At 42.7% G+C, this 16,526-nt stretch overlaps 1 protein-coding gene across 11 annotated transcripts in view; it reads left to right on the top strand.

Annotated features, from left to right (window-relative positions):
• Positions 1-5,265, top strand: part of ATRX (ATRX chromatin remodeler) — a 184,856-nt gene extending 179,591 nt beyond the window's left edge. For all 11 annotated transcript variants that reach the window (XM_031944868.1, XM_031944866.1, XM_031944870.1 and 8 more), the window contains 4 exons: positions 113-238; positions 1,717-1,812; positions 2,330-2,458; positions 3,412-5,265. In XM_031944868.1, coding sequence (XP_031800728.1) covers positions 113-238; positions 1,717-1,812; positions 2,330-2,458; positions 3,412-3,693 — 633 coding nt within the window. In that variant the 3' untranslated portion in view covers positions 3,694-5,265. The remainder of the gene's footprint in view (positions 1-112; positions 239-1,716; positions 1,813-2,329; positions 2,459-3,411) is intronic.
• The last annotated feature ends 11,261 nt before the right edge of the window (positions 5,266-16,526 follow it).

Genomic DNA, 16,526 nt, shown 5'->3' with positions numbered 1-16,526 from the left:
CAAGTAGATTCTTTTTCAAACACAATGGTGATGCAGAATGTAAAGGTTTAAGTGTGTGAATATGATTTATATGTGAAAAATGATTTGGGGTGGTGGTTTTTTTTTTTTTTAGGGACTTACCATGCGCTTCAACATGCCAACTGGGGCCAGTTTACCTCCTGTCAATTTCAACTCTCAAACCCCATATATTCCTTTCAATTTGGGAGCCCTGTCCGCAATGAGTAATCAACAGCTTGAGGTAAGTTGTGGAGAACTACTGTGTGTATGGAAAGGCATCTTTTAAGTGTCCTAGAGTTGAGCGCTTCTCCAGATATTTCCTATGAATAGGATCATAGGTAATGATGCAAGAAATTTTTCTTCTGTTCTTCAAGCATTCCAAATCTTTCTTCTGACTGCCAGGCTTACATCTCCAACTGCCCTTCAGTTATCTCAAACTGGATGTCCAGTAGGCATTTTAATTTTAATCTCTTCAGAATGGAACTCATTGTCTTTCCCCTCAAGCTTTCCCTTTTACTGTAGAACTGAGAGCAACACTGTACTCTCAGTCCCTCAGGCTCACAATATATAGGGGTCATCCTGGATTCCTCATTATTTCCCCCTCAAGCCCTCATCACCTCTTGCCATGCTTATTGCAATACCTGCTGGTGGATCACCTCCTTCAATTCTCTCCCCACTCCTGTCCATCCAGCCTCCAGAGTTCAGGTCTGAGCCTGTCACCTCCCTACCCAATAAACTCCAGTGGTTCCTTATCCACCACCCTGAGAGAATATAAACTGCTCTGCTTGGCATTCAGAGCCCTGCTACCTTTGTGATCCTCTTACACTTCAGTCCTTAACACATATTCTCTCCGATGATACTAGACTCCTTGCTGCTACATGAATGATACAGTTCATACTTCCTGAGCGTTCTCTCTGGCCGGCCCCCATTCTTGGAATGCTCTCCCTCCTTCACTTTTGAGTACTGACCTCTCTGGCTTCCTTTGTATCCCAAATAAAAATCCCACCTCCTATAGGAAGCCTTCCCCAACCCCTCTTAATTTTCCAGTGCCTTCCTTCTCTAAAGTATTTTGTAATTCTTCTATATTTCTTTGCACGTTGTCTCCCCTACTTGTAAAGTTCTTGAGAGCAGAGCCTTGTTTTATTCCTCTTATGTATCCCCAATGCTTCATACACTGCCTGACTGACACATAGTAGGCATTTTATAAATGTTTATTGAACAAATGACCCTAATTTATTAAAACCTCTTTGTGAAACAGGAATGACTTGACTTTAGTAGATTTAAATTAACCAATAATTTCTTTATGACCCAGTAAGAGGGTGCCTTATTGGCTAGAAAAATAGCACTTCAAATTGTGCTTTTTAAAAAATATATACAATATTGATTTGAGGTTTTCATTAGTTGTGGGTTAGAATTTGTTATCTTCTTACCAAATCCACTCCTTTGGATTTGACCTTTTTTTCCATATTATCAGCCATGAATTTGGCTAAGACATTGAGCTGTAAAACCAATTTACAAAATAAGCCTAGCAAATTGGGGAGTGGAAGTCTTCCAAGTGTTTTTGACAACTTACTCTGGTACTTCTCTATCTGTCTCTCCATCATCCCCTTCCCTCCCCGCTCCTCTCCCCCTCCCTCTCTCTCTCTCTCTCTCTTTGCTTTAATAATATTATCAGTTGTATAAATGTCGGTGGGATTTAATTTCACTGAATTCTTCCAGGACCTCATTAACCAAGGCAGAGAAAAAGTTGTAGAAGCGACCAACAGTGTGACAGCAGTGCGGATTCAACCCCTGGAAGACATCATTTCTGCTGTAGTGAGTGACATACTTACTCTTCCCTCCCCCCTTATGGAGATTTATTTGCTGGAGAGCAAAGTAGGCCCCTTTTGAAAAGTTGATATGACAGAACACATACTCAAGCCTTCTCCTGAAAACAGAGGGCCTGTGGAATTTTATTATTATTCATATTCAAAGTTTGTGGTCTAGGACTTGGAGCCTCATAGCCTGGAGTTCTAGTTCACCTCCAGGCACTTACTTCCCAGCTGTGGGGTTATTTGAACCAGGACATTGACCAGCCCGAGATATGTCTGCCTTGTTTTCTTTTGCTAGTGCTTTCTATACATCTGGCATGATCAGCCTAATAGAAAGTCACCGTTTAAGGGAATCGGTGCATGGGTCCGGGAGGCTCCATTTTTTGAACTCTTGTGGTCCCTCGATCAATGCTCCAGTGGAGTAGCTTTTTCCCGCTTTCAGTCTGCAATCTTTGCAGTGTTAGATGTTCACCAGATTGAATTGCTGTTGTCTAGGACTAAATCCAATCTTTTCCATTTAGTGGAAGGAAAACATGAATCTGACAGAAGCCCAAGTGCAAGCTTTGGCATTAAATAGACAAGCCAGCCAGGAGCTTGATGTGAAAAGGAGAGAAGCAATCTACAATGATGTATTGACAAAACAACAGATGGTAAGAGTCGCCCGAGTCTTTAAATTGTACTTTATTCTGTTGAATTGAGACTGACGGATGTGGAAAAATATATGCCGTGAACATGGTCTTTGGTTCTTCCTCAGAGAGATCCTGGCCACAAGTTGAAAACCAGATTGGTTCTCCTTGATATTGCTTCATTTTTGAGGTCGTTTAGGGCAGAATTTTACTTGGGTTTTTAAAAACCATACCATGTTAACCTTAGACACTTACATCCTCAGCTTCCCCAAAACGCCATACTCGGGTACACATTTCCATTGGAAGACTGGCAGGTGGGAGCGTTGTCTGAAAATGAGTCTCCCTGCCCAGCATCTCTTTTCAAACTACATTGGAATCATTTTTAATGCCATGGTAGTCTCTGCGAATCATTCGTTGCTGGTCAGTCCTTACCAGGGCATTCCTTTGCCAGCCTCCGGCCACTTCCAAATAAGTTGGGATTCTGCTCTCTGTGGAATTGGCTTGGGGAGCCTAATGGTTTTCAGTTCTCCTTGGGGGAATGTGAGGCTTTGGGACTGTAATGCTCCCCAACTGGAAGTGGCTTTTCTCTGTTGGTGTTTGTCTCTAGAAATATTTATTTGTTCATCAATATGTGAGATTTTCCAAGAGGTGACAAAGGAGACCTGCTCAAATAAAGAAGACCTGCTGTAACTAATACTTGGCAGTAATTTCCCCTGCTGTCGAGCTGGTCACTATAGCAACGAAACTAAATGCTGCTTTGCAATACAATGGTTGAGTCATTAAGAGAACTTAGTCCTAAATGGTGTTTCTGAGGTGGTTTTTCCTTTGGGGCTGGTCCTTGGGCCCTCCAGCTCCAGCTCCTGCTCCAGCTCCCACCCCTCCCCCTCTCCTTTCCCCTTCTCTCCCTCCCCCATGGCCCATGGCTCCCAGTGGGACTCTGGGCCTGGGATGGTCACGGCTCCACTTTGTGTCCGCAGCTAATCAGCTGTGTTCAGCGGATCCTGATGAACCGGAGGCTCCAGCAGCAGTACAATCAGCAACAGCAGCAACAGATGTCTTATCAACAAGCAGCCCTGAGTCACCACCTCATGATGCCAAAGCCTCCGAATTTAATCATGAATCCTTCCAACTACCAGCAGATTGATATGAGAGGAATGTATCAGTCAGTGGCTGGTGGCCTGCAGCCTCCACCACTGCAGCGCGCGCCGCCCCCAATGAGAAGCAAAAATCCTGGACCTTCCCAAGGGAAATCAATGTGATTTTGCACGAAGAGCTACAAGGATTGTTCAAATCAAAGAAAAGAAAGATCTTTTATTTTTTTAGGAATCAATGGCTTAACAGAACTCAACTGTATAAATAGTTTGGTCCCCTTAAATTACATGTTCCATATTAGCTTTTCGATTTTCTTTAAATAGGACGGACCATTTCTCCCTGACATTGGTCAGTAATGTTGCCTAGAATCTTCTTACATGTGTTGAGTACAGGAGAGATTTCAAATTGTTTTCAGTGAAAACAAGCCCTTCCATGACAGTAGCAGCTCCCCAGGTTTCCTCTCTAAAGTCCTTTGCTTGCTTTTAGCAATCATGCCATCATTATGAGCTTAAGCAGCTTAGGAAAGAATACAAATTTCCAAGTGTATACATACACACACACACACACACACACATACACACACATATACATATACAAACACACGTGCGCACACAGCTGAGTTCTTAATTAGAGTTGATTCCTCAAATTAGGGATTGCATTTTATACTAATCAATTTCTTGATTAAAGTGACAGAAATGGTTTTAGAGTCCTTTTGACTGGTCTGAAACTAGGCTTGTGCTAAGCCTGTATCTATTCAACAATTTAGAAGCTGAGGGTTCTCTTTTAACACACAGGATTGAGTGCAATATCTTAAATCCCACTGCTCTGACCCTTTCGAGTCCTGCACTTCCAGTTGTTCCAACAGCCTTAAGTACAGCTTCCGAAGAATTTGGTATTCTTCTCTAGTCTTTCTGCCATTTAAAAATTTCACTTATGTGCTGGAATTATTGATAAACTTCAGGGTTATGGGTTATCTTCCATATAATAATAATTTCTCTTCCTCTCTCTTCTTTCCCTCCCTCCCCCCCCCCCTTTTTTCTCCCTCCCGATTTGTGCGTCTCTTTCCTTTATCTGTCGGGCCCTCCATTCCTTGCTTGCCCCTTCTCTTCCCTCCCCTCCCTTCCCTCTTTTCTCTTTCTTCCTTTAGGCACTGACACAAAGCACACGCAAATCACGATTCTTCCATTTATTAATAATTTTTCTTCCTCTCTTCCTCCCTTTTTCTCTCCTTGGAATTTTCTCCCTCACTTCTCCATCTCCCTCTTCCCTCTCTCCCTTCCCATTTCTCCCTCCTCTCCTCTCCTCCCTTCCCATTTCTCCCTCTCCTTTTACCCTCCCCTCTCTCCCTTTTGGCACTGACACAAAGCACACGATGATCACGCTTGGTGCCGGTGCTGGTGCTTCATCCTGTTGCTGGCAACGGGGTATAGGCCGAGAAAATCCAGCTCCAAGCATTTAAGGGTTAAGCCAGTAATGGTGGTTGTTAGGTTCACACCCTGTTTTATAAACAACATCAAAATGGCAGAACTACTGCTGATGTTCAGTTCATAGGAGGAATGTGCTTAAACAATTTCCAGTGCTGTCAGTATTGTGAAATCATTCCTCTTCAAGATAAGAATCTCTGGCTTCCATGCTCTTCTCCCTCTTCTCTCAACACCACCTCCCACCATACTAACCCTCATTTAGGTTTTCCTAGGAACAGGAGTTACTTCTTTAAAAAATTAAAAAAAAAAAAAAAAGAAAAAAAAAAGATAAACTTAGACCTTTGAGTTCCCACTTTTGTGAATTTTACTAGGTTAATACCCCATCATCTGGTTTTTACTGAGAAAAACCATTTTTTTTTTAATTCTCTTTTAATCAGTATTGTAAACCTACCATCCTTTTTTTTTTTTTTTTTTTTTTTTTTTTTTTTTTTTTTTTTTTTTTTTTTTTTTTTTGCATAACATTTGTTGATGGAATGTCTACAAAAAACATTACTATTAGAATATAGAAGTAAACTCAACATGTTTGAGATGATGGCATAACACATAATAAATAAACTGCTACAGAATTATAGAGGGAAAAAAAGCTTGACAGCATAGGCGCTAAGTGTTATTGGACTCAATATGAGTTGCTGACATTAGCTAAAACTGTTTGAGTTATTTTAATCATTCTTGAATGATTTCAGTTTTATGTTTGGAAAGAGCTAGTATTTTGACATCTAAAATATTGTGAGTGACTTCATTTTTGTGAAGTTTTACATTTTGTTTGTGATATAAAATTTGTGAGGTCTGGTGGTGCAAAAGCAGCTAAAACGGATTTTTTAAATAATATTTCTTCTGTGGTGAAATGTCCCTGAACAAACTTTCATATATTGGGATACGTTGGCCAGTTGTTTTTACCAGATCGAGGAGTTTGAGGAGGGAGAACTTGACATGCATTTGCTTTTGAAGAAATGACAGATTGAGTTGTATGAGACTAGTATTTGAAGACGGTCTATTCCACTGATGCGTCCTGAATACTGTAAATAGAATCTATCAGACCTGAGAATTTGCATCATGGTCTGAGTTTTTTTTGTTGTTTTTTTTTTTTTTTTTGGTTCAGAGACTTAGATGTGGAAGTTTTAGGCAACATTTTGAGAGATGTTTTTCACCATGGAGGAAATTAGGTATTAAAGAAGAGTGACAAATAGGAGAAGGGATTTGGAAAGTAAACTTGGACCACTTTACATGCAGTCTTCTCACTTGGCTTTTTAGCTGCATACTATGTGCTTTGAATATAACACCAAGCTTTAACAAATATTTAAAGACAAATACACCATTAAGAAACTCATTTTTGTATTTGTTTTAGATGTTTTAACTAGTTGCAATGGCTTAAAGATGACAATTAAAAATGTTGCTTGTAATACAATTTTGCCTGCGGAATTCTCCACATTTTGTAACCTGTTTCTTCCTTTGGATGTAAAGCGTTTTTGCTTAGTATTGTGAGATTGTATATGTTTTGTCCCAGTTGTATAGTAATGTTTCAGTCCCATCAACCAGCTTTGGCTGCTGAAATCATACAGCTGTGAAGACTTGCCTTTGTTTCTGTTAGACGGCTTTTTGGTTCTGTATTCGATATCTTAAGTACTGTAGAAAAGATGTCCACCTCTTCCTCTAAGGCTGTTTTGTAATATATATATAAGGACTGGAATTGTGTTTTTCAAGAAAAGCATTCAAGTATGACAATATTACTATCTTGTGTTTTCACCATTCAAAGTGCTGTTTAGTAGTTGAACTTTAAACTATTTAATATCATTTAATAAAGTGACCAAAATACATCACTTCCCAGACTTCATTTTCATTGTCTTGAAGCCCTAGGAACACCTCGGTCTGTAGAAAATTGGCAGCCATCAACGTTCCCATGGGACGCTCAGTTACTCAGGGTTGGCGAAGGCGGTGCAGAGACGATATTAAAACATCTCCAGTTTTAAAGGAGAACCGGTCTAAGGAAGCGAGCTTGCACGTGCATGTGCCCGTGCATGCGCATGTGCACGTACACGTTCATTGACACAGATCGGATCCTTGCTCTTATACTAGCTGTGCTCCTGAGCAAACCATTTAGTCCATATGGGCCTCTCCCACAGCCCCCTAAGATTTACTGGCTACTCATAGAAGTTGCCATCTGTGATGGTGGATAGAATTCTTACATTGGAAGGTCTCCGTGGCCCTGAAATCCCAGCTCTTTCTAGAAGATGTATATCTCTGAGCTACTAATTAGCCTCGGGCTTCTTCAGTGTCATTCCTTCCATCAGATTGTGAGCTCTTGAGAACAAGGATTGGTTTTCGACTTTCGGTATCCAATGCTTTGAAAATAGTAGGTGTTTAAATGCTAGTTCATTCTCTCTTGCCTGGCAGCCGCATCATATGATAGTCACTTGCCAGTACCTCATGTTTAGATTTTGGAGGGTTTCTAAACCATCCAAAAGCCATGCTAATTTCATAGGAAATAATAGCCAGAATTTATATATTGCTTTTCCAAGGAGGAGCAAAACTGAGGTTTTCCTCAGAGCCCTACTTATATGAGATGTGTCTAAATGCTTGGCAGAGCTTAAAGCCACATGTAAATCTTCCCTATTGGGGGATAGTGGCTTGGGGCTTCTTCACACAACCCTGTGAAAGAGTCTGTATAGGAATTAAGATCCTCATTTACAAATGAAGTGGTGGCTTTGAGAGGTTTAAATAGGTTAGGTAGGGGCAGCTAAACCCCTACCCCTACCCCCCCAACAGGTAAGAACATATGGTCTTGGAGTTTGGAAGAGTTGTGCAGCTTGCTTCAGACATCTCCGTGACTGAGCAAGCCACATAGCCTTTCTCAGCCTGTTTGATCATCTGTGAAATGGATGAGGAGCAAGTGAGATAACATGAACAATGAGGACCTTTTTAAAAAAAAAAAAATTAAATCCAATAGAAAATAGGAAAACCAAATCCTTGTCATGTGCACAGAGCAACATACAAGAGGATTCAATATATGTCACAATAAATTTCCATTTTGAGAAAGGCTATATGATTCTAAAACACACTATTCAAAATCCATACCAGTGGTATCTTACAAACCTCAAAGCACTCTATGGTTGTTGGCTGCTCTTAGTAAATGACCTGCTAATGTTCAAGCAAGTGGAAAGTAGTCGAAGCAGAATAAGAACTGCTGGGGTCAGGTGATCTAGCCCCCAGCTGCCACCTCGATCCTACTTTCAAAAAATGAGGACTTTCCACCATCAAGAAGTTCCAAAGAAATTCTGCCTGGGCAGATCTACACCCATCCTGGCCTTTACAATTTTTAGGGAGCTGCCTGAGAAATTGAGAAGTCAAGGGATTTATGTCTGGTGGGTTGCCGAGGATGCCCTTGGAGAGAGGTCTTCCTGCCTCTGAGGGAGGCTGTCTATCCTCTTCCTCCGTGCTACTGCTCAGCTCCACACTTCCAGGCCTTAGCAGGGCCTCCCCATGCTTGGCAGAGGGCCCGGCAAATCCCAGGCACTTAATGATTGGCGTTTGTGTAGATGTGTATATCATGTATGTATGTATAATGTGTATGTATATGTGTATATATCATTAGGGTGCCAAATGAGACAGTGGCATTCATTTAGAGCTTGGAAAGTCTAGTTAACTAGTTAAGTCCCAGAGACCACCTTTTGCTTTGGGGCAAGGGAAATCTGGCCATGGCAAATCCCCCCGTATCTGTATGAGGAGAAATATGCTGTCTTTCTGCCCAGCAACCCCAGATATGGGAGGGAGATTGCACATCTGCCTTGGAGTTTCCATAAGGAGGATGGGGAGGTGGGAAGCAGTTGGGATTGGATTTGGTCGGTAGCATCCTCGTCTCACCTCTGTTTTGCAAGGCACTCTCAGCCTATGGAGTTCGGGGAGCCACACTCTACCCCACCCACATCTAGTCAGCCTCTGTTAGGATTGGAGGACCATGAAGAAAGATGGCTTAGCAGCTAGGTAAGAGGGGCTTTGTTCCCGGGGAATGTGGCAGGTTTGTGAGTGGGGGGGAGGGGGGGGCCAAAGGGGCTGACAAAGGGAGGGCAGGTGGAGAGATAGGAAGAGGGAAACTAAAGTGCAATGGATTGATGGAAGGACTTAAAAGGTAAAATGAGTAATTTGATATGGAGGGTGAGGAGGGCTTTTTGGCAGGGAGTGATGTGGTCAAAGCAGCAGGTAATTTGGATGGCTTAGAGAGTGCAGGATGGGAAAGGGTTGGAGACAGGAAGGCTGCTAATGAGTAGTTGTCTAGGTATTTGATCCCTAGGCCCCACATACAGTTTTAAGGATGGAAAAGGAAGACTTGTCGAACCTGTACGAAGAGGATAGTAACAGGCTCTGCTAATGGACCGAGAGAAGACCCTAGTTGGTGGTCTCCTTCTGCCACTGTTTGATTGACCTTGGGTAAGCTCCCCTCCCTGGGTCTCAGTTTCCTCATCGGTCAAGTGCAGGAGCTAAAGAAAAGCCAAGGTTCTTAACCTATTTTTGATGCCATGGACTCTTTCTCAAAATAACTTTTTTAGATCAATGAAATCAAATCTGGAGGATTACAAAAAAAAAAATCCATTTTATTAAAACAGAGTTTTCTACTTAAAAAGGAAAGTTCACAGAGCCCAAGTTAAGAACACCTGGAGCAGAAGTCGAAAGTCCCTTCTACCCTTTGGATTCTGTGACTCTGAGATGTTTGATTTGATTTTTGTTTACGGGACTGGAGAATATGAAACCTAAAGACAGAAGGGAGCAGATGGGAGTTTTGTTCAGGGCCCAGGCTTTCATTCATTCTAATTGAAACCGCACACACCCTCCCCTCACCCTTTCTCCAGTCCCCTTACCATTCTTGCCCCATCTTGTATGAATATCATCTCTAAGAATTTCTTCTCAGTATTTTTCCTTTCTCCATTTTTGGGTCGCTCCTAATTACATCCTTCCGAGTTACTGACACTTGTAGAAAGTGAAATGACCCCATGCAACTAAAAGGTATTTCATTCCTTTTTTCTTCCCAGGCCAACCTTCCAACTTGGACAGTCCATTCCGGCTTCTTTTCCTGGAGACCCTTCCATTCACCATGCCCTTAACTCTGCAGGTAATGTTAAATTTATAAGCTTCCCTTTTCAGATGCGGTAATAATGCTCAGCCTGCAGTACTTCCAAAGTTCTTTTGTAGTTATTTATGTATTACCCTATATATAGTTCAGTAAGGAGAAAAGCCAATGGAATGGTATCCCCCACCCCCATTACAGCTAAAGTGATATTTCCATTTAACAATTCGATTCCATCTAACAGGCCATCCATCGGATGCCGGGCCCCATGCTAGGTTTTGGGCAAATGGGAAATTCCCTGACCTCGAGGAACTTAGGATTGTATTATTTGCGTACAGAGAAGCATAGGAGATACATATACCCCGAGTAACTTGTGAGGGAAGAAGTCACTGACAGGAAGTGCTTTGAATCGGCTGGACCAGAAGGCAAGAAATCGGGTTTCCTGGGCTTCCCTCACTCTCCTCCCACCAGGACCACTAAGATTCTCTGCATTTGAATTGCCTCATCTGTGAAATGACAACCCCATGTCCTTGTGGGTCTAAATTTCACGGTTCTGCTGTGAGAAAAGCACAAGGCTAACCCCAAAGGTATATATAATTATTGCCAGTTTGAGGTTGGAAGAAACCCTCAACTTGGAACAGGGTAGTGTGACCTGATGGAGGATAGAACACTATTCTCGGAGGTCCCCAGTCGTGCACGTTCAAGTTGTGGTTCCCCTACTGCCAAGTTGTGTGACCTTGGACCCCTTTCTCTCCCACAGAGCTTCAGTTTCTTCCTCTGGAAAAGAGAGGTTCAGGGGCTCTGGTGAGGGAAGAGCTTGGGGAGCCAAAGATGTGGAAGCCATTCTTATGACTTTGCCTCTATAGCCTACTGAGTTGTCTTCCATCTTCCTCCCTTGCTTCCTCAGTTGAGAGCTCTGAGAGGTTGTTTAATAACAAAGGGAATGAACCAAATAGTAATTGGCTCTAATGAACACTTCCACTAGGTGTAGCCTCCTTTATCTTTTGCCCAGAGGCGCTCCCAAAGCTGTGTTCCTTCCTGCCCTGGGAACTAAAGTAAGCTCCAGGATCTGCATTTGCAAGTCCCGCAAGTGGGAGTACATAAAACTTCTTCCTGAGGAAATGGACTTTGGGGAAGGAAGTCAGCTTATAGACATGCCAGTCAGTGCTCCATTCTTTGCCATTCCTTAGGCTTAAGTCTTCAGCATCCTGGCCTTATTCTGCTGTCTCCTATCCCAGCCCCACCACTCAGAAACCCAAGTAGATCTGCCCACATATTCTAGACTGGTGAAGAATCCCTCCTTACACCCTCATTCTCCTACTCTCATCAGCAACCTCTCTTTCTTGTGGCAGCTGGAGAACACACTGGACTTGGACTCAGGAAGACTAAAGTTCATATCCCACTCAGATATGTTATAATTAGGGACAAGTCACTCAGCCTCCATTTCTCCATCTGTAAAATGGGAATGATAATAGTGCTTCTCTCAGAAGGTCCTTGTTAAGCAACAAATGAGATTAACTTGGATTGTGCTTTGCAAATCTTCAAGCACCATGTAAATGCTTGCTAGCTATGACTTTTGCCCACTATATGTCCAGTTTTGCTTTGTTAGGCTTGTCCCTAGAACCCAGATCATTGTCCCTTCTTATTTATATGATAGCCTTCCTCCTTTTCTTTCCTTCCCTCTTCCCCCCACCCCATTTCTAGAACTTCTTTGAGAATTGAGAGCAGTGAACACACTGGGCCTAGTATAAAAGGGGATTCTCTTAGTTCAGGAGCCAATGCACAGACCTGAACTGCAGACAGTCTTTAGAATTTTAAGCGTGAGCATTCTAGGTCATGTGTGCGTTACTGCCCTGCTTATGATCGGGGAAAATGTCAGAAAAGCTGCTTCTTTTGCTTAGAAGTGGATAGGATGGGAGGTATTAAGAGTGCAGAAGATCTGAATTCAAATCTTGATTTCCTTTTGATATTTATTAGCTAGCTGTGTGACCCTATGCCAGTCACCTAGTCTCCATGTGTCACAAGCAAGTCTCCAAGCTCTAAAAGGCTTCACTTGCCCAAGGTTAAAGAGTGGGGGCTAACGACAAGTGGCTTAGGCCTTTTGCCTAGGGAGAGCTTATGCTGGCTTTATCCTGCTGCACATCTACAGTTTCTTGGAACTATAGGAGAGAGTCGGGGGACAGTTGGACACCAGAGGTGGGTGAGTGGCCCTGAAAAGGACTCGGCAAGGTTTCCCACCAGCGGCGCTGGTCCTCCCGAACAGCCCATATACCCACAGGCCTTAAACTGGTTGGTGAGTTAGAATGACATTCACCTTAAGCACGTGTAGGCTTCTCCGGGCCCCAAAGCGACCTAAGGAGTTACTTTGGAGTTCGTCAAAGAGGCCAAGATCATCCACTGCATCCCGTGGCCTTCGCCAGTCATCCTGAGAGTGTACTTTGTACAGCCCCAGTTCACACACAAAGTCAGGACATCAACCATGGTGCTACTGGTCCTTTTCAGAAACAAAGGACAAACAAGTGCTCCTCTAGTAAGCCTTAGACAGTTGTAATCTTCCCGCTTTGAGGGAGTCCCCCACCTAAGACCCTTCAGTGTTCTCTTTGAGAATTGGTTTGAAGGGATTTCCATATGATGGCTTTGAAAAGAATCCTAATCATAAGGCACAACCACTGGATTTCATACCAAATCAGGCCTTCCAGCTCCTCCAGTGGGCCAGGCAAGGCCTAAGAGGTGCCGACCCCATTTATTGTGGCTGTCTTTGCTAAAACAAATAAATGGACAAACAAAAAGGCCTTTGGATGTTAAAGCTTTAGCAGCTCCTTAGTGAGATTCCACATTGAAGCATCTAGTTCTTTTGTGACTGTCCCTAGGGGCGTCCTTTCTTTGATCCTCTCTTTCCCAGAAAGGAGACTGGGTATCTCTTCTACCAGTACCCAAGAAAGGCACCAACAGTTGCTGAGAGAGTCAAGGAAGTTCATACCTGGCTTACTCCCCACTCCCCCATTTCTTTCCAAAACCCTGAAGTCTGAAGAGAAGCGCTGAGCCGGGCCCCCTGACCTTGCATCATCAACGATGATGACTTACTAGCTATGTGACCCTGAGCAAGTCATTTCGCCTTAATTGCCTCATTTCCTCATCTGTAAAATGAATTGGAGAAGGAAGTGGTAAACTGCTCCAGTATTTTTACAAGAAATTGGGAAATTTGGGAGGGGGTGACAGAAAGTCAGACATGACTGACGAGGACACAACAATAACAAAACTTAATTATAAAACAGGTTCCTCTCCCCCATCCCAAAAGAAACCTCCCCCCCTCAAAAAAAAAAAAAAAAAAAGCCTGTCAATACACATACACACTTCCTTGTTAAACTTGAAACCATACCTTGGTTACTGGGTATTTGCTTGTTCTAACCCTGTGTCTTTGAAAATAAAACCCCAAAAGATTTTTGTCTAGCATCCAACAGTGCAAAGAGAAATTGGATTCAGAGGTTCTAGATTTGAATGGAAGTTTTGCCACTTTATGACTTGTTGTGGCAAATAAGGGGGTTGGACTTAAGGATTTCTGAGGTCCTTTCTTGCTCTTGGGAACGGAAAGGGGAATGTAGCACTTTTCTCCATCCTGTGTAGTCTGTGCCCCTGAGGATACACAGTAGCTGTCAGCTCCCTTCTTCTCAATCCTGCCTCTCTTACTGTGTCCATTTTGGCCTCCCTGTCACATTGTTGCCTCCTATTGAGCTGACAGTCGCGTAGCAGAATTCTTCTATCTTGCATTAAGTTGTCTTCCCAGCAATGCTATCCTCATCTTGTATTTGTGAGGTGGATTTTGTTTCGAATCCTGAGCATACCATTTCATATTTATCTCTTTTAAGGTGCATCCCATTAGTCAGTCTGTGATCTCTTCTTACACATTGTCATTCAATGTATCAACTACCCTATTTGCTTCGATGTCATTTGCAGATCTCATAAGCATTTGACCCGTGTTTTTGTCTAAGACAGTGACAGAAACGTTTGTCGTCATGGGGTACCGTCTTCCAAGATGCTGTCAGACTTGCCTTTTGAAAAACAAATTGGGACACTTGCCCTTTTCCAGTCCCAAATCACTATCCCTTTCCTGCCAAATCATGATGGCTCAGCCATCACCTAAGATAGGATGGTTTACTGAGACGACTATGGAATCTGAAAGCAGAGGACCCAGGTTCAAAAGCTGGCTCTGCCACATATCATCTGCTTGATGTTGGACAGATCACTTCTTCCCTCTGGGCTGCAAAAGGAAGAAAGGTGTAGAATGCAGATGACTTCTAAAGGATCTTCCATATCTCCATATATGGATATCTTTCCATATCCAAGTCTACGCTCAAGAACACATTCCACAGTTCTTTCAGGATCAGAACATATAGTTCATCTGGGCCTCCTTACGGTCATTTAAGTAAGGCAGCTATGTGCCTTCCTATTATTTCTCCACCTGCGCTAGGTGGCAATATTCCATCAACCATTCTTGTTCTGTTCTTTTAAGTCTAGGCTCATTCTCTTTGCCAAAGAAAACAAGGTCAGACACAAAGGATGTTCCCATATGTACCAAAATATTCATCATGCACTTTTGTGGAAGTGAAAAGCTGGAAACAAAGTAAGATGCCCCGAGGAATGGCCGAATAGAAGTGTGATCTATAAACATCATGGGAGTATTATTGCACCCTAACAAATGACGAATGTGAGGAATTCAGAGCCACATGAGTCGGTGTCTATGAACTGATGCCGAGCAATTAAGCAGAACCGGGAAAATGATAGACATGACTAAAAAAACGTAAATGGAAAGAACGATGAAAAGCAGACACTATATCACTGTGATAATCAAGCTTGGCCCGGGAATTGAGGCAATGCACTTCCCTCCTTTAATTGGAGAAGTGGGGGATTATGTGTGTGGAACACTGCACACTGTTTCTGCTTAACAGTTTTCCTTTGCTACAAAGCAGGATTCATTGAAAGGTGAATGGAGGGGATTACATCCAGAAATGATTTGGATATAAAAAGATAAGGTATAAATCAAACTTTTAAAAAATCAGTAAAAAACAAAAAAAAACAAACCAAAATTGACTAGAGGTCAGGCGAAGATGTGTCAGCTGCAGGGTTTACTCAGAGCAGTAGTAGAATTCTCAGGGTTTATAACATTTAGATTCCAATGAATTGCAACTCAAATCTGTAAAACCTCCGAACATTTAGTAATGTTAGTGCTAACATTCCCTGTCTGCTATTTTGATCAATTGGAATCTTTCTACTGAACTCATATTCCATTTAAGAAATACCCTTGTAAGGCCTGGATATATACCTTTGATAAACATCCTCCCTTTTTTTTTTCCTGAGCAGGAGAAAATAAGAGCTGAGGAACTGTTTCCTTTTCTCCCTCAATTATTATTACCACCATTATTCTATTTGGATCTTTCTTCCCCAGTACAACTCCCCACTCTGTAATTTGTTCTTGGCCTTCCTTGCCAATCCCCGCTCAATCTGACCTTCTTAGTGGATAGTGCCATGGTTTTGTTGTAGGTCTGGTACTTGTCTTTGATTCCCCCATCTTCTACATAGGCCTTTTGAAAATTAAGTTGGTCAGAGAGCTGTCTATACATCCATATCAGTCTCTTTTGATGACTCCCCATTGAACTCAACAGAACAAAATTTCATTCTCAAGAACTAGAGATTGCACCTTTCCAGTTGTGGTCCAGAAGCTCCAAACCCATCGTCCAATACCGTCTTATCAACCGGCTACTCGCTTCTCGCTGTAACATCACAACAGCCGAAAGAACCCGTGTTGCTCCCTTGACTCAAGTAACTTTATTGTTTGTCTGTCCACTGCCTTTCTAAAGAAAGACCAAAGTCGACCCAGAATTCCAAGCCCTCTACAATCTGCCTCTGATCTTTCTGGCCCCCAAACTGCCAAAGCAGTCGTTACTCTAACCCCGTTCTTGACTCTTCTTTTTCCCTCATTGACCCATAGTCAGATCCCCTTCTAGGTTGAAAGGATCAGATTCTTGGCCCGATTCCATAGCATTATGTTTCTCTTGTGTTCGTAATGTTTTTATATGTGTACTGTGTACGTCTCCCATTTCTCCTAAGTGATTATGTACTTCTCAAGGCCTAGGGGACCCCTCTGATTTGTCTTTGCATTTCTCCAGCCACAATGAAAGGGTGAGACCTATCATGGGCACTTAAAATGTCTGAAGAATAAGGAGGCAAGTGGAAGGAGTGTTGCTAAAAGTCATGTGACTGGGGGTGAGTCCCTTCACTCCTGGGCCTCGGTTTCCTGATCTGTAAAAGGAAGGTGTTAGACAGATGGCCTCTATGTTCCCATTTTGGCCCCAGGTCTAGGATCCGAATGGCCCCTAGGGAGTTCATGTGGCCATTTTGCAGTAAAACAGCAACAGATCCATAAAAAGACCGCTTTTGTTTCCTGGAGACCTGGGTCTCACTG

Source organism: Sarcophilus harrisii, chromosome X (genome assembly GCF_902635505.1).
Source record: "Sarcophilus harrisii chromosome X, mSarHar1.11, whole genome shotgun sequence".
Taxonomy (NCBI): domain Eukaryota; kingdom Metazoa; phylum Chordata; class Mammalia; order Dasyuromorphia; family Dasyuridae; genus Sarcophilus; species Sarcophilus harrisii.
Note: the sequence above shows the minus strand (reverse complement) of the source record. Positions and strands in the feature narration are given on the sequence as shown.